Raw genomic sequence first — 26,062 nt, forward strand, 5'->3', positions numbered from 1 at the left:
GTAAGTTCTTAGTTTCGTGCGAACTGGAGTTAAGACTGGCCTTGAGGCCTTGTTGCACCACTAACTTTCTAAAGTCTTTTTGCCCATGGTGGACTGGCTTGCGCGCGTGTCCAGCTCCATTGACACCGGGAGTTCATTTAGTTCAACGTTTAGCATTATCGGGGGACAATTCGTGGTGAATGTGTGCACCCCATGTACCTCTGCCTCCTCGATCTGAGGCTCTGGTTCATTGTGATCCTTCGTGGATCTGTCCTCCTCTGCAACATGGTGGTTTGCAGCTTTAACAGGCTTTGCAGCTCGCCTGCACACTCGTTGGAGGTGTCCCATTGTTCCACAGCCCTTGCAAACGTACTCTTTGAATCGGCATGAATAGAAACGATGATCACCCCCGCAGCGCCAGCAAGGTGTTAATGGCCTTGCATTCATCACCCTTGATGGTGGACTCAGACATCTGCGGACGTGTGACCTGCCCTGTACCTAACGATTCGAAAGCAACATCACTTTGTTCACAGTACTTGTCGGAGCACTTGTGTGCTGAGAGATTTGCTTCGTATTGTCACTGTTGGCAAAGAACGCTTGGGCTATCGCTATGGCCTTACTCAAGGTTGGGGTCTCTTCAGTCAAAAGTTTGCGAAGTATGGTTTCGAGCCCAATGCCAAGTACGAAAAAGTCTCTGAGCATGTGCTCCAAATGTCCTTCAAATTCACAATGCCCTGCAAGGCGTCTTAGCTTGGCGACATAACTTGCCAGTTCCTGGCCTTCAGACCTTTTGTAAGTGTAGAACCGGTACCTCACCATCAGAACGCTTTCCTTCGGGTTCAAGTGCTCTCGGACCAGTGCGTACAAATAGTCGTACAATTTCTCCATGGGTTTCACTGGAGTAAGCAGATTCTTCATGAGGCCATACGTTGGTGCCCCACAGACAGTGAGGAGGATCGCCCTTCGTTTGGCAGCGCTCTCTTCCCCATCTAGCTCATTGGCTATTGGTCGAGTCGCTCCACAAAAGTCTCCCAATCATCTCCCTCCCAGAATTTCTCCAGGATGCCCATTGTTCTCTGCATTTTTGGGTTCGCTATCTGTATCTCGTCGCCTGTTGTTATGTATGGAGAAAGAGTCAGACTGAACACTGTGAGCTCAAGGTAAAGTGTAACAGTCTTTTATTGCAGGTCTCTAGAGTGCCTCTCCAACCTGTGAAGCCTCCTTAAATACCTGTGCTTTCAATGGATTATGGGATCCCTTGGGACTGCGGGGGATGAGCCCTCTGGTGGCTGTACAGAGTAAATACAAGTCCACATTTATAACAGTTTCCATTCATGCTGCTTCAAAGGATATGTCTGCAAGGGCTGTGGAACAATGGGACACCTCCAGGCGAGCTGCAAACCCTGCTAATCCTACAAACCACCATGTTGCAGTGGACAGATCCATGGCGGATCACGACGAACCAGAGCCTCTGATTAAGGAGGGAGAGGTATATGGGGTGCACACATTTACCACAAAGTGTCCCCCGATAATGCTGAAGGTTGAATTAAATGGACTCCCGGTGTCAATGGAGCTGGACACGGGCGCAAGCCAGTCCATAATGAGCAAAAAGACTTTCGATAAATTGTGGTGCAGCAAGGCCTCAAGGCCAGTCCTGACCCCCATTCGTACTAAACTGAGAACGTACACAAAGGAACTGATTCCCGTAATCGGCAGTGCTAGCGTAAAGGTCTCCTATGATGGAGCGGTGCACAATTTACCACTCTGGGTGCTACCGGGCGATGGGCCCACGCTCGGCAGGAGCTGGCTGGGAATGCTACGCTGGAACTAGGACGACGTCCGAGCGCTCTTGTCCGTCGACGACACTTCATGTACCCAGGTCCTAAACAAGTTCCCCTTGCTGTTCGAACCGGGAGTCGAGAAGATCCAAGGAGCAAAGGTGCAGATCCACCTGATTCCGGGGGCGCGACTCATCCATCACAAGGCGAGAGCGGTTCTGTACATGATGAGAGAGAGGGTGGAGAACGAGCTGGACAGGCTGCAATGAGAGGGCATCATTTCGCCGATCGAATTCAACGAGTGGGCCAGTCCTCAAGGGAGACGGCACCGTCAGAATCTGTGGTGATTACAAAGTAACTATCAATCCTTTCTCCCTGCAGGATCAATACCCGCTACCAAAGGCAGATGACCTATTTGCGACGCTGGCGGGAGGAAAAAGTTCACAAAGCTGGACTTGACCTCGGCCTACATAACGCAGGAGCTGGAGAAATCATCGGAGGGCCTCAGCTGCATCAACACGCACAAAGATCTCTTCATTTACAACAGATGCCCATTTGGGATTCGATCGTCCGCGGCAATATTCCAGAGGAACATGGAAAGCTTGCTGAAGTCGGTCCCATGCACCGTGGTCTTCCAGGACGACATCTTGGTTACAGGTCGGGACACCGTCGAGCACCTGCAGAACCTGGAGGAGGTTCTTAGTCGGCTTAATCGTGTAGGGCTCAGGCTAAAACACTCGAAGTGTGTTTTCCTGGCGCCTGAAGTGGAGTTCCTAGGGAGAAGAATCGCGGCGGACGGCATTAGGCCCACCGATTTGAAGATGGAGGCAATCGAGAACGCACCAAGACCACAGAACGTGACAGAGCTGCAGTCGTTTCTCGGACTCCTGAACTACTTTGGTAACTTCTTACTGGTTCTTAGCACATTGTTAGAACCACTGCACTCTTTACTGCATAAAGGAGATGAATGGGCATGGGATAAAAGCTAAGAAAATGCCTTTGAGAAAGCAAGGAAACTGTTATGCTCAAACAAATTGCTTGTGTTGTTCGATCCATGTAAAGTTTGGTACTAGCATGTGATGCATCGTCATATGGCATCGGGTGTGTATTGCAACAAACTAATGAACTTGGGAAATTGCAACCGTTTGCTTATGCATCCAGAAGTCTGTCTAAGGCTGAGAGGGCCTACAGCATGATCGAAAAAGAAGCGTTAGCATGTGTTTATGGGGTAAAGAAAATGCATCAATATCTGTTTGGGCTCAAATTTGAATTGGAAACTGACCATTGGCCACTTATATCCCTCTTTTCTGAAAATAAGGGGATAAATACGAATGCATCGGCCCGCATCCAAAGATGGGTGCTCACGTTGTCCGCATACAACTACGCCATCCGCCACAGGCCAGGCACAGAAAACTGTGCCGGTGCTCTCAGTAGGCTGCCATCGCCCACCACAGGGGTGGAGATGGCACTACCCGCAGATTTAGTCATGGTAATGGAAGCATTCGAGAGTGAGCAATCACCTGTTACCGCCCGACAGATTCGAACCTGGACAAGCCAGGACCCCTTACTGTCTTTAGTAAAAAAACTGTGTGCTCCATGGGAGTTCGTCTAGTGTCCCGTTAGAGATGCAGGAAGAAATAAAGCCGTACCAGTGCTGCAGAGATGTAATGTCTATACAGGCAGACTGTCTCCTATGGGGTAATCGGGTAGTGGTGCCAAAAAAGGGCAGCGACACCTTCATTCGTGACCTCCACAGCACCCACCGAGGCATCGTAATGATGAAAGTGATAGACAGATCCCACGTGTGGTGGCCCGGTATTGATGCAGACTTAAGAGTCCTGCGTGCACAAATGTAATACATGTTCACAGTTGAGCAATGCACCCAGCGAGGCGCCACTAAGTTTATGGCCCTTGCCCTCCAAACCATGGTCCAGGGTCCATGTCGACTATGCAGGCCCATGCTTGGCAAAAATGTTGCTCGTGGTTGTAGATGCATACTCCAAATGGATTGAATGTGTGATAATGTCGGCAAGCACGTCCGCTGTCAACATTGAAAGCCTGCGGGCCATGTTTGCCACGCACGGCCTGTCTGACATCGTTGTGAGTGACAATGGACCGTGCTTCACCAGTGCCGAGTTCAAAGAATTCATGACCCGTAATGGGATCAAACATGTCACATCTGCCCCGTTTAAACCAGTATCCAATGGTCAGGCAGAGCGAGCAGTGCAAACAATCAAGCAGAGCTTGAAGAGGGTAACTGAAGGCTCACTGCAGACTCGCCTATCCCGAGTCCTGTTTAGTTACCGCACAAGACCCCACTCACTCACTGGGGTTCCCCCCGCTGAATTGCTCATGAAAAAGGCACTTAAGACAAGGCTCTCGTTAGTCCACCTTGATCTACATGAACAGGTAGAGAGCAGGCGGTTTCAACAGAATACATATCATGATCTCGCAAATGTGTCACGCGAAATCGAGATTAATGATCCTGTATTTGTGTTGAACTATGGACAAGGTCCCAAGTGGCTTCCCGGCACTGTCATGGCCAAAGAGGGGAGTAGGGTGTTTCTGGTCAAACTTTCAAATGGACTCACTCTGCAGGAAACACTTAGACCAAACCAAACTCAGATAAACGGACTATCCAGAACAACCCACAATCGACTGTACCTTTTTAGACCCTCCAACACTTACACAAGTGGCAACCAACACAGCGGTTGACCACGAAACAGAACCCATCACCCGCAGCAGCCCAGCAGGACTCACCACACCCAGCAGCCCAGCAGGCCAGCTGCACCACAGCCCAGTGAGGGCCCAACAAACGACTCACCAAAACCAGCATTTGTACTGAGTCAATCAACCAGGGAAAGAAAAGCCCCAGTTCGACTCACATTGTAAATAGTTACACTATTGACTTTGGGGGGGGTGAGTGTTGTTATATATGTAAACCTGTAAATACCATGTTTAATCACCAGATGGCTCGTTCCCTGGAGTCCCAAGGGATCCCACAATCCCTTGGTAGCACCTGTACATAAGTAAGCCTCACAGGCTGGAGAGGCACTCTGAGACCTGTAATAAAGAACTATGGTCACACCTTACTTTGAGCTTACAGTATCTGGTCAGATCCTTTATTCAAGAGATTTAGTCATGACTAATGAACCAGATCTAGTTAACAACCTAATGGTGCATGAATATTTACCACTGGCAATCATAACATGATCGAGTTTAACAAAGCATTTGAAAGGGAGAAATGAGAAACAGCTATTAAGATTCTAGATTTAGGTAAGGCTGACTTCCATGGGATGAGGCAGAGACTGTCCACAGTAAACTGGGCAAATCTGTTAATGAGTAAAATGACAGAAGATCAATGGAAAATGTTTAAAAAAGAATGTAATATGATTCAGAACCAGGTCATATCCCTCTTGGACAAGAGCTCTACTTACCAAAAAAAAGGTATGGATGACTACAGAGGTAAGGGACAGCATAAAACGAAAAGAAAAAGTATAAAAAATGCAACAAAAACAGATCCTGGCGAATGGTTAAAATACAAAGAACAGCAAAGGGTCATAAAACAGGTCGTAAAATCTACAAAAAGGGAGTATGAAAAGAATCTTGCAAGGAATATCAAAATCAACACGAAGAATTTTTACAATTACATTAGGAAAAGGAGCAATGTTGGCCCCTTAAAAACTGAAATCGGTGATATTGTCAATGATGACAAATGGCGGACATGTTGAATAATTACTTTGCGTATTTACAATAGCAGAAGAGGATAGCATGCCACAAATTCCAAGGAAACTAATATTGAATCGGGGACGGGGACTCGATAAAATTCAGGTATGTAAAATAACAGTAAAGAAGAAAACAATGGCACAAATGAGTGACAAATTCCCAGGCCAAGATGGTTTCCATCCCGGGTATTAAAGGAAGTAGGTGAGCACATTGCCGATGCCCCAACTATAATCTTCCAATTCTCTCAATTTGGGAACCGTTCCTTTCGTTTGGAAAATAGGCATGTCACTCCGCTATTTAAGAATGGCGAGAGAGGGAAACCGGAGAATTATAGACCAGTTAGGCTAACATTGTTGCCGGAATTTGCTGGAGTCTATAATTAAGGCTTTGGTGACTGAACACCTCGAAAATTTTCAGTTGACCAGAGAGAGACAGCATGGATTTGTGAAAGGTAGGTCATGCCTGACAAACCGGATTGAATTTTTTGACGAGGTGACTAAAATAGTGGACAGGGGAATGTCTATTGGATATTATTTATATGGACTTCCAGAAGGCACTTGATAAAGTCCCATGTAAGAGACTATTATCTAAGCCCATGGAATTGAGGGCTAATTATTGATCTGGTTAGGAAATTGGCTGAGTGGCGAGAGACAGGGGGGCCGAAATTCAGGGTCCGCATAAGGCCCGTTACCTCCGTTTTGCGGCGGCCATGCGGCGAAATCGAGTGGCCACGGCATTGCAGTCCATTGGCCGCCCCAACCCAAATTCAGGTCGGGGATTTTTCAGCCTGTCCCCACTTCTGCCCCGCTGTTGCCAACCGCTGCAAGCACATCATCAAAACGCGCAACGCCGCTATCCCGCACCTACATTTTAATCTGCCCCAAAACTTAGTTCAAAAAATCCATGAGCCGCTGGACGGTGCCCCCAACAGCTTTTTCTGTTGGTGAACCTTCTCCTGACTGTGTGCGGCTTGGCAGGGGAGGGCCCACTGCCGCGGCCGCCATGTTGATATTTTTGCTGGCCGACTTCCCGATCGGCCGGCCAATTATTGCCCCCGGGTTTGTCCGGGCCGCCAACAGGCAGCCTGCCACCCGCCAACCCCCCCCCCACTCTTGGATACCAGGCCTCTGGCCCAGCCAAAACCTTCCCTGGTGGCCCGTGGGCCAAAGTTTGAAAATGCCGAACACTCTCCCCTTTAAGTGAAGGGGAGAGCGTGGTGACACACATGGGTCGTTGCGTCATCTCTGCTCCGCTGCTGAGTGACAGCGGTGGAGACTCAGTCCCGCCCCAACTTCCGCCCCTCACCAGGACTTACCGCTCCAAATTCCACCCCCATTATGACCGACTCCCGGTCCAACGGGGAAAAAAGTTTAAAGTCGAGATAATCGTTCCGAAGGCCGCCTCATTGTTCCCGGCAGAAAAAAAGGTAAAAAATCGTGGGTGCGCCAGCTTTCTGGCGTGCCTGAATTTCGGCCCCAACATGTAACGATAATGGATAGATCCTCAAATTGGCAGAATGTGACAAGTGGTATCCCGCAGGGATCTGTGTTGGGGCCTCAACTATGCACAATATTTATTAACGAATTAGATGATTGCATAGAAAGTCATATATCCAAATTTGCCAATGACACAAAGAAAGGCAGCACAGTAGGCAGTGTAGATGAAAGCATATATTTACAAAGGGATATTGATAGATTAAGTGAATGGGCAAAATGTGGCAAATGGATTTCAATGTAAACAAATGTGAGGTGATCCACTTTGGACCTAAATAGGATAGAATAGGGTACTTTCTAAATGGGGAAAAGCTAAAAACAGTGGATGCATGGTACGGCAGCATAGTGGTTATGTTACTGGACTAGTAATTCAGAGGCCTGGGCTAATGATCTGGAGACTAAGTTCAAATTCCATCATGGCAGCTGGGGAATTTAAATTCAGTTAATTAAATAAATCTGGAATTAAAAACCTAGTATCAGTAATGGTGACTATGGATTGTCGTATATACCCAACTGGTTCACTAATGCACTTTAGGGAAGGAAATCTGCCACCCTTACCTGCTCTGGCTTACATGTGACTCCAGACTCACAGCAATGTGGCTGACTCTTAACTGTCCTCTGAAATGGCCAAACAAGCCACTCAGTTGTGCCAAAGCGCTACAATAAAGTATACAGGGGCTGCACCGATGCAGCTCACCACCATCGTCTCAAGGGCAATTAGAGATGGGCAATAAATGCTGGCTGTGCCAGGGATGCCAACATCCCCCATAAATGAATTTTTTTTTGAATGTCCAAAGAAACTTGAGAGTCCAGATACATTGATCATTAAAATGTCATGAACAGGTACAGAAAATAATCAAAAAGAATAATGGAATGCTGGCCTTTATATCTAGAGGACTAGAATACAAGTGAGTAGAAGTTATGTTGCAACTATACAAAACTCTGGTTAGACCACACCTGGAATACTGTGAGCAGTTCTAGGCACCACACCTTCGGAAGGATGTGTTGGCCTTGGAGGGAGTGCAGCATAGGTTTACCAGAATGATACCTGGACTTCAAGGGTTAAGTTACGAAGAGAGATTACACAAATTAGGGTTATATTCCCTTGAATTTAGAAGGTTAAGGGGTGATCTGATCAAAGTTTTCAAGATATTAGGGGGAACAGATAAGGTGGATACAGACCAACTATTTCTGCTGGTTGGGGATTCTAGGACTAGCGGGCATAGTCTAAAAGTTAGAGCCAGACCTTTCACGAGTGACATTTGGAAGTCTCTTCTGCAAACGGCAATTGATGCTAGAATAATTATTAATTTTAAATCTGAGATTGATAGCTTTTTGTCAACCAAAGGTATTAAGGGATACGAGCCAAAGGCGGTTATCTGGAGTTTGGTCACAGATAAGCCATGATCTCATTGAATGGCGCAACAGGCTCGAGGGGCTGAATGGCCTACACCTGTTCCTATGTCCTATGCCTCCAGCAGCAAAATTTAAAGGGATCATCATCAACAAATTGTAGCTGACATGGTTTCTCAGTTTGACTCGCTCTATATAATTTTCTGCAACTCTTGTAGGTTTCTAACCTTGGTTAAAGTTGCTGAGGTCACAGGGAGTGTTGTGCAAGTGGAGAATGCCTTAATTCTCATTTAAAGGCTTCTGCTCACACCATTTGTTCTCGGTCATGGGGGTTGTACTGGCAGTCGACATCGTGCTAAAGTATCTTTGGGAGAGGGAGCGAAGGCAGTGAAGAAGAGAAGATGCTTTCAGAGAGAGGAGGAGGAGGGGCAGGAGGGCTCTCAACAGGAGGCCTTACCCAGCTAGCATCGTCAGAGAGCACTTCTCTTATACAGGTTGAGCATCCGAAATCTGAGTTCCAAAATTCGCAATGTTCCAGAATCCGGACACCGGGCCAATCCGTGACGGGGTCGTCCGGATACCGGAAAATGTTCCACAATCCGACTCCCCCGCCTTGGCAGCCGGACGTCACCCTGGCCCTCGGCGGCCCGACCTCGCCCCGGCCCGACCTCGTCCCGGCCCAACTTCGCCCCGGTTCTCGCCCCCTTACCACGGCAACCTGACCTCGCCATCGCCCCCCACCCCACCACCCCCCCACTTTATCTCGGCGAACTGACCTCACCCCGGCTCTCGGCAGCTCGACCTCGCCCCCTTACCTCGGCTGCCCGACCCCACCTACCTCAGCCCAGATGTTCCAAAATCCGGAAATACCCTGAATGAGGAACAGTCTCGGTCCCGAGGTTTCCAGATTTCAGAAGTCACACTATATCCACTTAAGCGAGCAGCAGTAAATTAGGAGGCTTTATTTCACTAAGGATATGGTCACAGAACTCTGCCACGTCCTGCAACCAGGCCTGCAGCCTCAGAACAGGGCGACCACGGCTCTTCCAGCGGCCCTCAAGGTCACTGGGCTCTCAATTTCTTCGCCAGTGGATCTTTCCAGTCTGCTGCAGGAGACATAGCTAACATCTCCCAGTTAGCTATCTTCTCCCAGAGCCTTCTGCAAGTGGGCTTAGATGGCTTCCTGCCATCCTGCAGTAACAGGACAGCCGCCTTCTTTGAACAGGCATGACCAAGGCCTCCAGTGCAGCATGGAGGACATTCATGCTCACTCCCTTGGTTGCTGAGCCATGTCTTCAGCCAGACTGTCAATGAGGTGCTTCTGCAAAAAAGCACCTCCTTTAAGTAGTGCAGCAAGCCGAAGCGAAATACTTCTGGCCATTAGAATGCACCTGATATTGCTTTGCCCCCACCCCTCCCCCACATTGAGCACTAAGACAATCAAGAGCACATTTAGTGCTAAGATCAGCGCTCTGATCATAATGAGCAGACAGCATGTATTTTGCGTGCTGCCTGGACGCAGGCAACAGCCGCAGGCAAAAAGCGCTGGCCCTTGACACTGCCAGTTTTTGGGCCTAATCCATGCCTAAAAGGGACAGAAAATGTAATGTAACTCATATTCTAACTCACACCCAGTCCCATTTATCCATCACCCCTGTGCTCATTAACCTACATTGGCTCCCGGTTGAACAATGCCTCAATTTTAAAATTCTCATCCTTGTTTTCAAATTCCTCCATGGACTCACCACTCCCTATCTCTAATCTCCTCCAGCCCCACAACCACCCCCGAGATGTCTGCGCTCCTCTAATTCTGTCCTCTTGAGCATCCATGATTATAATCACTCAACCATTGTCTTGTGTTGCCTAGGCCCTAAGCTCTGGAATTCCCTGCCTAAACCTCTCTGCCTCTCTCCCCTCCATTAAGACGCTCCGTAAAACATATCTCTTTGATCAAGCTCCACTCTAATTTCTCCTCTTGAGGCTCGGCATCAAATTTTTGTCTTTTAACACTCCTGTGAAGCGTCTTGGGATGTTTTACTATGTTAAAGGCGCTATATAAATACAAGTTGTCATTGTTGCTGTAGGAATTTCCATGGGTCAACCCACCACATCTCAATCCCACTGGTCTTGTTTTAAAAGCAAAAGTAACACATGCATGCAAAATGTGGTGGATCTCCAAACTTTAAAGCACTCACTCCTTATGAGGAAAATATGGCTGATTTATTTGGGAGACATAATTTGGAAGATGAGTTTATGGACAATGGAGGAAAAGACTGAGTGGCAAGTGCCATATTAATCAGAGAGTTACTGATTTGCATGATACATCACATGAGTCCATACATACTGATTGTGCACAAATGCATAATAGTGCACACAATATAGCACCTAAATGTATAAGTATGCTTATGTACTCATAATTACTATTTTCTCTCTTCACAAAGCAAAATTAACCCAGTGAATCACCAGCTGCACCCAAAATGCACTATCTGTTACCACCTCCACTTGAAGTAGGGACCAACACAGAGATACACATAGTCAAGGAATTGAGCATTGGTTCAGAGGGGTAGATGTGATGGTAAGTGATGAGAGGCCAGTTGGTACAGCGCAGTTGACCAGCAAATTGCGTTGTATGGTATAACAGGCCCTAGGGGTCTGCTTTGAAATGGAGGCTGAGATAGCAGCAGTAACAGATTGAACAGTTACTTGACTCCTTGTGCATATAATGAAAAGTGGACTGACTATATGGAAGAGTTAAACATGCAATGTAATCTCTCATGAGTGATGTGATGTAGTACTGGTTTTCTATGCTGAAGTCTCCTGTTAAGTACACAGCAACATTAATGGCACATGCAGTGCAGATGACACTTTTGTAAACAGTCAAATATCTATTATGAATGCTGGTACTATTAATATGTAGGTTTGCGAGTCTCAACTCTAAGATGCAATTATGGTCAGATTAATTTGATGGTCTGTTGCGGGTAACCATGATGAAGGGATTCTGCAACTCTATAGAGGCCTACTTTTCTCTGATAGATCGGTGCACATTGTGAAGAGATGCCCTCCACCACTGAATTGGCTTGGATAAGACTTCCTCTATGCACTGAAACAAAATCATAAACCTGGTCTTTATAAAGGAGCTTACAATTTTGCCACATAGAGCACACTTAAAAAATCTGCCCACACTTTTATTTATTAGTTATGTGTGTGTTACAAACACAAAATAAACTCACCTAAAGCTTCGGAAATCCTGTTCAGGTATTTGTCGATGTTCAGAGAGGTCCAGTTGAGAGAAGTCAAACCTGGCTGTATTGCATTATCCACTTTGGCTGAATGAGGACCCATCAGTTGCTCAAAGGAACTTTGAATTTTTGATCTTACTCTTTTGTTTTCTGATAAAGTCATCTAAAGGTATATGGAAAGGAAAGCATAATTTAGCTTTAAAAGTAAAGATAGGTTGCACTATTACAGTTAAGCAAGTGAGATGAACAAACCATAAAATCAACAGGCAAAACAAGATGCTTTTTAGAGGCTCAATGATAAGAAATTGGAATTAATTTATATTGTAACAGGAGAGTCACTGACATGCAAAGAAATCTTTGTTTAGATCACAAGTTAGGTTAATTATAAGCAGTGAGGTGATAAAAATCAGATCTAAATTTTCATTTCAAATTCAATCTGTAAGTTTGATTGTAAAATTTAGCAATAAAGAGTTTTCAAATCCTCATGGTGACAAACAATCGGGGGGAAAAGGTAGATTTGGTTTAAGTTTTTAAAAAATGTGTAATAACAAATTGTGGTGATGAACTAAGAGATCAGTATTTCATTTCAATTTTCTTGGAATGCTCAAGTATGTTTGTAGATAGACAACAGTACATTACAATAAAGAAACTTATGCCAATCATATAGAAACATAGAAAATAGGTGCAGGAGTAGGCCATTCGGCCCTGCGAGCCTGCACCACCATTCAATATGATCATGGCTGGTCATTCACCTCAGTACCCCTTTCCTGCTTTCTCTCCATACCCCTTGATCCTTTTAGCCGTAAGGGCCATATCTAACTCCCTCTTGAATATATCCAATGAACTGACATCAACACCTCTCTGCGGTAGGGAATTCCACAAGTTAACAACTCTCTGAGTGAAGAAGTTTCTCCTCATCTCAGTCCTAAATGGCCTACCCCTTATCCTTAGACTGTGTCCCCTGGTTCTGGGCTTCCCCAACATCGGGAACATTCTTCCTGCATCTAACCTGTCCTGTCCCGTCAGAATTTTATATGTTTCTATGAGATCCTCTCTCATCCTTCTCAACTCCAGTGAATAGAGGCCCAGTTGATCCAGTCTCTCCTCATATGTCAGTCCAGCCATCCCGGGAATCATTCTGGTGAACCTTTGCTGCACTCCCTCAATAGCAAGAACGTCCTTCCTAAGGTTAGGAGACCAAAACTGAACACAATATTCCAGGTGAGGCCTCGCTAAGGCCCTGTACAACTGCAGTAAGACCTCCCTGCTCCTATACTCAAATCCTCTAGCTATGAAGGCTAACATACTATTTTCCTTCTTCACCGCCTACTGTACCTGCATGCCAACTGTCAATGACTGATGTACCATGACACCCAGGTTTCGTTGCACCTCCCCTTTTCCTAATCTGCCGCCATTCAGATAATATTCTGCCTTCGTATTTTTTCCACCAAAGTGGATAACCTCACATTTATCCACATTATGCTGCATCTGCCATGCATTTGCCCACTCACTTAACCTGTCCAAATCACCCTGCAGCCTCTCAGCATCCTCCTCACAGCTCACACCGTCACCCAGCTTAGAGTCATCTGCAAACTTGGAGATATTACACTCAATTCCTTCATCAAAATCATTAATGTATATTGTAAAGAGTTTGGGTCCCAGCACTGAGCCCTGCGGCACCCCACTAGTCACTGCCTGCCATTCTGAAAAGGACCCGTTTATCCCGACTCTCTGTTTCTTGTCTGCCAACCAGCTCTCTATCCATGTCAGTACATTACCCCCAATACCATGTGCTTTAATTTTGCACACCAATCTCTTGTGTGGGACCTTGTCAAAAGTCTTTTGAAAGTCCAAATACACCACATCCACTGATTCTCCCTTGTCCACTCGACGAGTTACATCCTCAAAAAATTTTAGAAGATTTGTCAAGCAGGATTTCCCTTTCATATATCCATGCTGACTTGGACCGATCCCATCACCGCTTTCCAAATGCGCTGCTATTTCATCCTTAATAATTAATTCCAACATTTTCCCCACTATTGATGTCAGGCTAACCGGTCTATAATTACCCGTTTTCTCTCTCCCTCCTTTTTTAAAAAGTGGTGTTACATTAGCTACCCTTCAGTCCATAGGAAATGATCCAGAGTCGATAGACTGTTGGAAAATGATCACCAATGCATCCACTATTTCTAGGGCTACTTCCTTAAGTACTCTGGGATGCAGACTATCAGGCCCCAGGGATTTATCGGCCTTCAATCCCATCAATTTCCCTAACACAATTTCCCGCCTAATAAGGATATCCTTCAGTTCCTCCTTCTCACTAGACCCTCGGTCCCCTAGTATTTCCAGAAGGTTATTTGTGTCTTCCTTCGTGAAGACAGAACCAAAGTATTTATTTAACTGATCCGCCATTTCTTTGCTCCCCGTTATAAATTCACCTGAATCTAACTGCCACATTTGTTTTCACGAATCTTTTTCTCTTCACATATCTATAGAAGCTTTTGCAGTTAGTTTTTATGTTCCCAGCAAGCTTCCTCTCATACTCTATTTTCCCCCTCCTAATTAAACCCTTTGTCCTCCTCTGCTGTATTATAAAATTCTCCCAATCCTCAGGTTTGCTGCTTTTTCTGGCCAATTTATATGCCTCTTCCTTGGATTTAACACTATCCCTAACTTCCCTTGTTCGCCACGGTTGAGCCACCTTCCCCGTTTTATTTTTACTCCAGACAGGGATGTACAATTATTGAAGTTCAGCCATGTGATCTTTGAATGTTTGCCGTTGCCTATCCACCGTCAACCCTTTAAGTATCACATGCCAGTCTATTCCAGCCAATTCACATCTCATACCATCGAAGTTACCTTTCCTTAAGTTCAGGACCCTAGTCTCCGAATTAACTGCGTCACTCTCCATCTTAATAAAAAATTCTACCATATTATGGTCATTCTTCCCCAAGGGGCCTCACACAACAAGATTGCTAATTAGTCCTTTCTCATTACACATCACCCAGTCTAGGATGGCCAGCCCTCTAGTTGGTTCCTCGACATATTGGTCTCGAAAACCATCCCTAATACACTCCAGGAAATCCTCCTCCACCGCATTGCTACCAGTTTGATTAGCCCAATCAATATGTAGATTAAAGTCGCCCATGATAACTGCTGTATCTTTATTGCGCACATCCCTAATTTTGTGTTTGATGCTGTTCCCAACCTCACTATTACTGTATGGTGGTCTGTACACAACTCCCACTAGTGTTTTCTGCCCTTTGGTATTCCGCAGCTCCACCCATACCGATTCCACATCATCCAAGTTAATGTCCTTCCTTACTATTACATTAATTTCCTCTTTAACCAGCAATGCCACCCCACCTCCTTTTCCTTTCTGTCTATCCTTCCTGAATGTTGAATACCCCTGGATGTTGAGTTCCTAGCCTTGGTCACCCTGGAGCCATGTCTCTGTGATGCCAATTACATCATATCCGTTAACTGCTATCTGCGCAGTTAATTCATCCATCTTATTACGAATACTCCTCGCATTGAGGCACAGAGCCTTCAGGCTTGTCTTTTTACCTCACTTAGCCCCTTTAGAATTTTGCTGTAATGTGGCCCTTTTTGCTTTTTGCCTTGGGTTCCTCTGTGCTCCACTTTTACTTTTCAGCTATCCAGCCTAACCCCACTTTCCAGCTCTAGGTCCGTAATCCTGCAGGTTATGGCACTTCAGGTGCACATCCAAATACTTTTTAAATGTGGTGAGAGTTTCTGCCTCTACTACGCTTTCAGGCAATGAGTTCCAGACTCCCACAACGCTCTGTGTGAAGAAATTTCCCCATAAATCCCCTTTAAGTCTTCTACCAATTACTTTAAATTTATGCCACCTGGTTGTTGACACCTCTGCTAAGGGAAATCATAGGCAGTCCCTCGGAATCGAGGAAGACTTGCTTCCACTCCTAAAGTGAGTTCTTTGGTGGCTGAACAGTCCAATACGAGAGCCATAGACCCTGTCACAAGTGGGACAGACATTCGTTGGGAGAAGGGTGGGGGGGGGCGGGGGTGGCACTGATTTGCCGCACGCTCCTTCCGCTTCCTGTGCCTGACCTCTTCACGCTCACGGCATTGAGATTCGAAGAGCCCGACGCCCTCCCGGATGCACTTTCTCCACCTAGGGCGGTCTTCGGCCAAGTGTCAGTGGTGATGTCGCACTTTACTATGGAGGTTTTGAGGGTGTCCTTGTAACGTTTCCGCTGCCCACATTTGGCTCATTTGCCGTGAAGGAGCTCCGCATAGAGCAATTGCTTAGGGAGCCTCGTGTCTGGCATGCGAACTATGTGGCCTGCCCAGCAAAACTGATCGAGTGTGGTCAGTGCTTCAATGCTGGGAATGTTAGCCTGGTCGAGGACACTGATGTTGGTGCGCCTATCCTCCCAGGGGATTTGCAGGATCTTGCGGAGACATCGTTGATGATATATCTCCAGCGACTTGAGGTGTCTTCTGTACATCATCCATGCCTCTGATCCATACAGGAGGGCAGGTATTACTACATCCCTGTAGACCATGAGCTTGGTGGTAGATTTGAGGGCCTGATCTTTGAACACCCTTTTCCTCAGGCGGCCGAAGGCTGCACTGACACACTGGAGACGATGTTGGTTCTCTGCATCAATGTCTGCCTTTGTAGATAAGAGGCTCCCGAGTTATGGGAAGTGGTCCATGTTGTCGAGGGCCGCGCCGTGAATCTTGACGACTGGGGGGCAGTGCTGTGCGGTGAGGACAGGCTGGTGGATTGGGTCTGTAGTGGATCCACTGGTAAGGATCACGGCCTGCATGTCGTCGTGGAGCGGGCCAAGGATGTTGACAAACTTTTGGGGGCTTCCAAATCGGAGGAGAACGCTCCATAAGCCCTCATGGTTGACAGTGTCAAAGGCCTTTGTAAGATCGAAAAAGGCCATGTATAAGGGCTGGCGCTGCCCCCTGCATATTTCCTGCAGCTGTCGTGCTGCAAACATCATGTCCATTATGCCCCGTAGGGGACAAAATCCGCGCTGTGATTCTGGGAGGAGCTCCTCGACCACAGGGAGAAAAAGATGAGAACTCTAGCGACAACCTTCCCAGTAGCTGATAGCAGGGAGATTCCTCTGTAGTTGCCGCAGTCGGACTTGTCCCCCTTTTTAAAGATGGTCACTATCAATGCATCTCCTTGATCTGCCGGCATGCTCTCCTCCCTCCAAATGAGAGAGATGAGTTCATGTATCTTTGCCAACAGCACCTCTCCGCCATACTTTAGCACCTCAACAGGAATTCCATCCGCACCTGTAGCCTTGTTATTCTTGAGCTGTGTTATGGATTTGTCTACCTCGTGCAGCGTTGGGGTTTCACTGAGGTGGTGGCGGGTCGCATGCTACGGGATGGAGTTGAGAACACTCGAGTCAAAGGCAGAGTCTCAATTGAGGAGATCTTCAAAGTGCTCCTTCCAGCGGGCCCTGACAGCCTCGGTGTCCTTGATATGTGTATCCCCTTTCTTGGTCAGGAGTGGGGTGGGGTCTTGGGAGTTTGGGCCATAGGTGGCCTTGACTGCAATGAAGAATCCAGTTGTTGTATCTCCTGTGCTTTCTCCATCCACCATCTGTTCTTTAGGTCCAGGGTTTTTTGTTGGACCTCAGACTTGAGCTGTCTGTAACGTTGCTTTGCAGCTCCCGAGTTGGGGTGTTGCTTGAGGCTCATAAATGCTCTGCGCTTAAAATCTATTAGTTCTTGGATCTCCTAATCATTTGCATCAAACCAGTCCTGGTGTTTTCTGGTTGAGTAATCAAGTGTCTCTTCACAGGCACTGATTATGGAGGCCTGAAGGGCAGACCAAGCACTGTGGGCATTCAGCATCTGAGGGTCATCAAGGCATGCCAGATTAGCTGTGAGGCATTGGCTGTATAGGGCTCTCTTAGCTGGGTCTTTAAGTACCCCGGCATTAACTATTTTGTGGCACTGCTTCTGCTGTCCCCTCTGCTTTGGGGCTATGTTAATATCGATGATGGATCGGATTAGGCAGTGGTCCATCCAGCAGTCATCAGCTCCTGTCATGGCTTGGGTGACATGCACATCCTTGCGATTCCTGGCTCAGGTGATGACATAGTCAAGCAGGTGCCAGTGTTTGGAGCGAGAGTGTTGCCACAATGCCTTGTATTTGTCCCTCTGGCAGAACAGGGCATTGGTGATGGGGAGTTCGTGTTCTAGACATTTTGTCAGGAGTAGGGTACCGGTGGAGTTGGCTTTCCCTACTCCCTCTCTGCCAATCACGCCTCCCCAGAGGGCTGTGTCTTTGCTGACCTTGGCATTAAGGTCACCTAGGAGGATCAATTTGTCGCCCATTGGGACGCGGGACGGGGATGTCTCGAGATTGGAATAAAAACTCTCTTTAGCCTCATCCGTTGCATCAAGTGTTGGGGCGTATGCACTGATGACTGTCACGCATTGTTTCCGGGATAGGGTAAGGCGAAGAGTCATGAGGCGTTCGTTAACCCCACAGGGGGAGTCTTTGAGGAGGTCGAAGCCGACTCCATGAAGGCAGCGTTCTTCCTCTGGTTTTCCTTTCCAGAAAAAGGTGTAACTTCCACCATGTTCCTTAAGCTGGCCTTCCCCTGCCCGCCGGGTCTCACTTAGGGCAGCGATGTCGATGTCAAAACGTCTAAGTTCCCGGGCAACTATGGCGGTGCAGCGTTCCAGCCTGTTGCTGTTGGAATTGTCCATGAGGGTCCTGACGTTCCAGGTCCCGAACTTCATACTGACGAAGTGGAAGATGCCTGTGCGTGAGTTCTTTTAACGTGGGGTGGCTGCTACACACCGGCAACCACACGGGCTTAGCTGAGCAAGGTCTTGGTCCAGTGGCAAGGGGGTCCAAGACAACTGGAGACCAGGCACAGCTCTATAAGCCTAATTGCCTACAGCGAGGTGTTGGCCGCAAGCTCGGCACCAGGTAGTGCCATTAATGGTAGATGACCCGAGGCTTGGTTGGGGGGCAGGCATTGGGAAGGTCAGCTGTCCACTGGGGTTCCCAGGGATGTTTTGGAGAGTTTCTTCCAAGGTTTTAAAAATTTCCCCAAAGGTTTCCAAGCTGTTTTAAAAGTTTAACAGTTTAAAAGGAAAATAGGCTATTTCTATCCACTATATCTAGGCCCCTCATAATTATATACACCTCAATGATGTCTCCCCTCAGCCTCCTCTGTTCCAATGAAAACAAATCCAGCCTACCTAATCTATCCTCATAGCTTAGATTTTTCACTCCCGGCAACATCCTCGTAAATCTCTTCTTACCCTTTCCAGTACAATCACGTCCTTCCTGTAATGCAGTGAACAGAACTGCACACAGTACTCCAGCTGTGGCCTAACCAGTGTTTTATACAGTTCAAGCATAACCTCCCTGCTCTTGGATTCTATGCCTCAGCTAATAAAGACAAGTATTCCGTATGCCTTCTTCATCACCTTATTTACCTGGCCTGCTACCTTCAGGGATCTGTGGACATGCACTCAAAGGTCCCTTTGTTCCTCTACACTTCTCGGTATCCTACCATTTAATGTGTATTCCCTTTCCTTGTTAGCTCTCCCCAAATGCATTACCTCACACTTCTCTGGATTAAATTCCATTTGCCACTATTCTGCCCACCTGACCAGTTGATTGATATCTTTCTGCAGTCCGCAGCTTTCTCCTTCAACCACACAGTCGATTTTAGTATCATCTGCAAACTTCTTAATCATACGCCCTATATTCAAGTCTAAATCATTGATGTATATCACAAAAAGCAAGGGACCTAGTACTGTGCCCTGCGGAACCCCATTGGAAACATCCTTCCAGTCGCAAACACACCCATCAAGCATTACCCTTTGCTTCTTGCCTCTGAGCCAATTTTGGATCCAACTTGCCACTTTGCTCTGGATTCCATGAGCTTTTACTTTTGTGACCAGGCTGCCATGTGGGACCTTATCAAAAGTGTCTGCATCGCCCCTCTCTTTTGTATTCATTAAGAACCATTCCCACATCTTTCCCTCCACACATAGATTACCCTCATAGTCTCTAATAGGCCCTACCCTTTCTTTAGTTATCCTCTTGCTCTTAATATATTTATTAAACATCTTTGAGTTTTCCTTGATTTTACTTGCCAAGAATTTTTCATGCTTTCTCTTTGCTTTCCTAATATCCTTTTTAATTTCACCCCTGCACTTTCTATACTCTTCTGGAGATTCTGCAGTATTTAACCCTTGGTATCTGTCATAAGTCTCCTTTTTTTCTTTATCCTACTCTGTATGTCCTTCAACATCCAGGGGGCTCTAGATTTTTTAGTCCCTCCCTTTTTCTTTAAGGGCACATATTTGGCCTGAGCCCTAAGAATCTCCTCCTTGAATGCCTCCCACTGCTCTGACACTGATTTACCTTCAAGCAGCTGTTTCCAGTCCACCATGGCAAAATCACCTCAGCATAGCAAAGTTGGCTTTTCCCCAATTTAGAAGTTTTATTCCTGGTCTATCCTTGTCATTTTTCATAAATACCTTAAATCTGACTGAATCATGGTCACTAGCACCTAAATGCTCTCCTACTGATACCCCTTCCACCTGCCCAACTTCATTCTCTAAAACTAAATCTAGAACTGCTCCCTCCTGTGTTGGGCTTGCTACAGACTGGCTAAAAAAGTTCTCTTGAATGCATCTTCACACTAATTTTGCCCCAGTTAATATTAGGATAGTTGAAATCCCCTACTATTACTGCCCTATAGTTTTTGCACGTCTCAGAAATTTGCCTACATATTTGCTCTTCTATCTCCCTCTCACTGTTTGGGGGTCGATAGTATATGCCCAACAGTATGATCACCCCTTTTTTGTTTTTCAGTTCAACCCATATGGCCTCATTTGATGATCCCTTTAACATATCATCCCTCCTCACTGCTATAATAGTTTCTTTAATCAGTACCGCGACCCCACTCCCTTTTTACCCCCCTCTCTATCCCGTTTGAAGATCCTGTAACCAGGAATGTTGAGCTGCCATACCTGCCCCTCTTTTAGCCATGTCTCTGTGATAGCTATATCATACTCCCAAGTGTCTACCTGTGCTCTCTGCTCATCTGCCTTATTCGCTATACTCCTTGCATTGAAGTATATACCATTTAGTACCGTCAGACCTCCTTATTGACTACTTTGTAGCCCTTGTTTCCTCTGTCCTTCAAATTCACTTTCTACATTTTTGCTTTCCAATTCCAGCTTTACTCCCCTCCCTACTGAATCTATTCTCAGATTCCCATCCCCCTGCCAAGCTAGTTTAAACCCTCCCCAACTGCACTAGCAGCCCCCCCTCCCCCCCCACCTCCCCCCGCAAGGATATTGGTCCCGGCTCTGTTGATGTGCAATCCTTCCGGCTTGTACAGGTCCCACCTCTGCCAGAAACGATCTCAATGCCTCCGGAATCTAAAGCCCTCCCTCCTACACCATCTCTCCAGCCACGCATTCATCTGCTCTATCCTCCTATTTCTGTACTCACTAGCTCATGGCACAGAGAGTAATCCAGAGACTACTACCTTTGAGGTCCTGCTTTTTAATCTCTCTCCAATCTCCTTAAACTCTGCCTGCACGACCTCATCCCTCTTCCTACCTTATTAAAAAATATTTTTGTTTAAAATGTAAATGCCAAAGATATCATAAGGAGCATTTTCTTGCTGGATTAGCAAGCCTATCAGTATGATTTAGAGTGTAATTAAAACCATTTGAGAGATTTTCCTCTTCCATGCACTGGGGAATGGGTGTTCCCATTGTGCTGTCCTGGAGTTTCCTGGGATTTTCCCAACCTATGTAAATGAGTCTGCAGCTGTAGTAGGCAATGGCACAGTGTTGGTATGATTATAAGGTAGGAACATTGCTGGGCTCCTGTATTATTTTACAATTAATCCAATCATTGGGCAGTTGAAGAAAGAAACGAAAGGCTTGCATTTATATAGTGCCTTTCACAACCTCAGGACATCTCAGAGCACTTTACAGCCAATGAAGTGCTTTTGTAGCATAATCACTGTTGTAATGTAAGAGACGCAGCAGCCAATTTGCACCCAGCAGGCTCCCACAAACTGCAATGTGATAATGACCAGATAATCTGTTTTAGTGATATTGGCCAGAACACCGGGAATAGCTCTCCCGGCAGCGCAATAGCCTGCCCCCAGACTGTAGGGTAGCAGGAACTCTGGAAGTCAGCTGAAGTATAAACAGGCAAGTTTAAAAATGTCCTTTTACACAGCACCAGCCACCACTTTCCCCCCCGCCCCCCTCCCCCCCCTAAACCCCTCAACCATCACCAGACCCAGAATGCCCTGATCTCAGCACCTACGAGAACAGCTGCAGGGCTTTATCTGTGCTTGCATTTCCTCCCAATTTTTGAAGCATATGCCCAACCAGGCAATGGACCTGCAATTGGAGTTGCCCAGTCCATTAGCATAGGCTAGGGTAGGAAAAGCAGGTGAAGCTTCCTCAGGCTTAGCGCACCTCAGGTATGCTATGTCTGTCACGCACGCACAGAGGAAAATCTCCCCTCATGGAAGTAATACAGTAAGCTGTAATGATGTTTATTTTAATCTTCCTGCTACACTTTACAACATTACCTGGAGTCTGTTATAGTTCTTTTTAAATATATCTTGTTTCTGCTGAAGTACTTTGGCAAATGGTGGAATTTCAAGACCCATCTTAGCCATGCATTCTGTTTCACGTATTAAAGTTAGGATTTGAGGATCAAAGTTCACAAACAGTTCTCTTGTCTCTGGGGCTTTCACCAACAATGATGCCTGCAATCCTATTTTTGCTATTTCAATCTAAAGAAAAAGATGAAAGTAAATATGATCAATTAAAAAAAAAGCATTTTTCAGTTTTGGAGTGATTTCTACATAACACACATTATATCACCTCAGTAAAGCCTTTTAAAGACATTTTGGGCCCGAAGTTGGTGGCCTTACCGCCCACTGCCGCCGGCTGCCGCCAGGTTTTTTGTGTGGTCTCCCCTCGGTACCAGTTTCTACTTGGCCTCCGGCCGGCGGGAGAGGAAAACCGCTGGGAACCGCCCGCTGACGGCCGCTAGCATGCAAGGGGTGTAAGTGTCCTCCCGCCCGCCGAGCTGGTAGATTCCTCCGGGCGGGAGTTGGCAGCACCAGAGGGAAGGACCGTTGCATGGAGGCAGGTCTAACCCCAACGGTAAGTATGAAGACCGGCAAAAAAACTTCTTTTATTTTTTTTTTGCAGCGATTCATCTGGATGGGGTTCCCTGAAGGTTTTCCAGTGTTTTTTATTCTGTGCAAATTTTTATTTTTATGTGTTTCCTCCTCCCTGAGCCCAACTCAATCCTCAGCTGCACTTTGGCGAGGATTGCATTTGCCATCGAGATTGGGAGCTACTGCCCGCTGCCTCCCAGATTCATGCCGTAAGTGGGTTTTTGCCGCCGGGCGGTCTTTGCCGATCATTTGGAGGAATCCCAGCCAAAGTAGTGCCAGATCTCTTGGCGGACCTTTGGGCGGCACTTGGGCGGGCCTTAGCATTGACCAAGTTTGGGCACTTTAGATTTGGGCTCAAATTAATTTTTGAAATATCGTGGGCAGGAGTTTCGGTTCTGCTCATTTCGGGGCAGTAATGGCAGCGGGGCGGTGAAGTATGCGTCCAGGAACAGTTCGCGTCTCAGTCAAAAAAATTCATCAACTGGGCCCTGAGTATGGAGTGGAGCGCTAAAGGAGGCGTTACACACCTCTCTTAGTATGCTAGGCTGGCTTGAGCAACTGAAAATCCCAAGCTAAACAGCCGGCCTCGGAGCGATGTAAGAAGTGCCTGGGGGGGAAAAAAAAACTGGAAAAAAAAAACACCAAAAACATTCCCAATAAATAACTCATGCTACCACAACATAAATCACAAATAAAAACAATCACACTTAACCTGAGGTCGACATTACTTACCTCACTGCAGCCACTACAGTTCGGACCGTCCGCTTTCACATGCAGTCCCAGCACAGTGCTCTATGGAGCCTACGGATTGGGCAGCAGCCAAAAATTGAGCCGATGTCGCAACCAGGGGCATTGCACACCGGCTCGCCTCTTCCGGCCGGTAATGCTCCTCGCCTCGTTGAAACAAGTACCGAAAGTTCCGGGGGGGCACTGGAAGCTGACCGTCCACCCAGAAGTGCTTACCACCACCACTGCCACCCCTCCAGGGCGCCAGCTGGGGCTGAAAATCCAGCTTTTCTTTTTTGCACTAAAGGCTCCATTCAATCATCAGGCATGTCTTTAATTTATACAGTATGTTGAGTTTTTAACAGCAGTTTACACCAGCATAGAACTGTTGCTGGATCTTTTGTTTTGTAAGGTTTACCGAATGGTTCAGTGGAATTATCCACTGAATATCTGAGCCATAAAGACTAGCAAGGTCCCAGGTTCAAATGACAATCCATATTGAGTTAACTGATCTAAGCAGAGGTTTCAGTAGAGGCATTACAATTGCCTCCAGCATCACTGAATTCCGGCAGAGTGCCTGCTCATGGTCACTATCTAAGAATCCCTGCTGGAAGTTTGTATGCATGTGAAATATGGGTAGGACAGGATCCAGCTTGGCTACGATGTCATTCACAATCAAAAAGCCTTTCCACACTCACTGTCAAAACTGCCTCTTGAATAATGGTTCTTTGAGTGAGCTATCTGATTGTATCCAGCACCAATGAAATTCGTCAATGCTTTCAGGAAAAGAAGGGAGGGAAGAAGAACAGGAGGAAGGACGGGAAGATGAAGGACAAAAGGTAAAGGGAGGGGACAGGAAGAAATTGAAGAAGAAAGACAAAGACTATGTAAACCAATTGTGCTGCAAAAAAATTAATGAATCCCACTTTGTTCCCTATAATTATAACTATTGTGCAGCCTTCCAGTGCAATAAGAGTTAGAATGTCACTAGCAAAATTTAATAACATTTTCAATTCAACTTCACTCTAAGCTTTGAACTCAAACTGATTATCCAGAAAGCGCCACATGATGGCATACCATCAAATTAATGACATTCACAAAATTGACTAAAAAATAAGATAAAAATGTAACAGTTTATGCATAGAAATAATATATAAATCCCATTCTACCTATTGTAGGAACAGATGATAATATAAGCCCAATGCTTCGTATAAAGTAAAACACTGATGTTGCAGCTGTCATAACGCACACGAGCCTATGGTACTCATAGCTCTGCAGTTAGTGTGCAAACTACCTGTCTTCAAACTACTTTTTCTCTACATAGTTCTCATTGTTGTCATTGTTTAGTGGTTGAAAAGCAGCACAGATCTGATGTTTTTTTTTGTTGTCTAAGTTTCATTACCTGTCTCAGCCAGCCTCGGTGATACAACACCTCGAATTCTAGCAAAACCTTTGCCACTTTGTTGTAATTGCGAACAATGCGCTTAGCATCTGCTGTCTGCAAAATGTTTGGCTGTTGCTGGAAAAGTTCCATTGGTTCCTGAATCTTATGAAAGAGTTGACGTGCCCAAAGAATCTTCCCCGTTATTGGTGGCATGTCTCGTGCAATCGGCGGATCGCCTTTCTGTCTGGTGTAAAGCTTGGACATCATCTCAATGTCACGTCCATAGTTCTGAAGAATCTTCTGGTATTTTTCATCTATACCAAGATTTGATATTCCAACTCTAGACAGAAAGCAGTTAAAAAAAATATTAACCGCCAAAATGAAGTTCCTGTTGTAATTAAGTATAATGTTCTTACCTCTGCTTAAGGGATTAAGAAAGCTGTTATCTAAACAAGGTTAAATTCTATTATTTTCGTAGAACAAAACAAATGTGCTTGCCGAATGACATATTTTGCTGCAAAGTGAATTATTTTTGGTGCTGTCATATTTGATGAGTGGAGAGCAAGAGGTAGAAGAAAGATAGAGCGCTCAAGATCTGGCAGTGAAAATGTGGTGTGGTGGGCAGTCCAATCAGCCGAGCCACTCAGACCCCATGTCAAATTCCCAGCCAGGAGTGCTTTGGAATAATCAAGTCTAGAGGTAACAAAGGCATGGATGAGGGTTTCAGCAGTGAATGAACTGAGGCAAGGGCACAGATAGGCGATGTTACGGAGGTGGAAATAGGCGGTCTTAGCTATGCTGCGGATATGTGCTCGAAAGCTCATTTCAGGATCAAACATGACACCAATGGGGCCAAATTGCCCTTTTTTAAAGCCCCATTAGCGCCTCCGAGGGGTTGCTAATGGGGCACAACAAGGTTATCGCCTGGGGGAAGGGGTCGATAGCACATCCGGGGAAATTGCCCCAGAGGATTGGGAGGCGCTGTGCTGGTAGTACCACGCACGCACGCTGGTGCCGCACAGTGATGACGTCATATGTGAAAAGTTTTTTTTTAAGTGTTTTAAGTGTTGCTGGATGCTTGCAAGGGCTAGGATGGTAAGTGAACGCCTTTGAGAAAACAGAACATGCTGTTAATACTCAGCAGGTCATACGACATCCGTGAAGTTCAGGT

At 46.2% G+C, this 26,062-nt stretch overlaps 1 protein-coding gene across 1 annotated transcript in view; it reads right to left on the reverse strand.

Moving 5' to 3' along the window:
* dnah5 (dynein, axonemal, heavy chain 5) overlaps window positions 1-26,062 on the reverse strand; it is a 457,249-nt gene that overhangs the window by 334,753 nt on the left and 96,434 nt on the right. The window contains 3 exon segments of the mRNA XM_070880791.1: window positions 11,560-11,731; window positions 22,182-22,388; window positions 24,910-25,231. Coding sequence (XP_070736892.1) covers window positions 11,560-11,731; window positions 22,182-22,388; window positions 24,910-25,231 — 701 coding nt within the window.

Source organism: Pristiophorus japonicus, chromosome 5 (assembly GCF_044704955.1).
Source record: "Pristiophorus japonicus isolate sPriJap1 chromosome 5, sPriJap1.hap1, whole genome shotgun sequence".
NCBI lineage: Eukaryota > Metazoa > Chordata > Chondrichthyes > Pristiophoridae > Pristiophorus > Pristiophorus japonicus.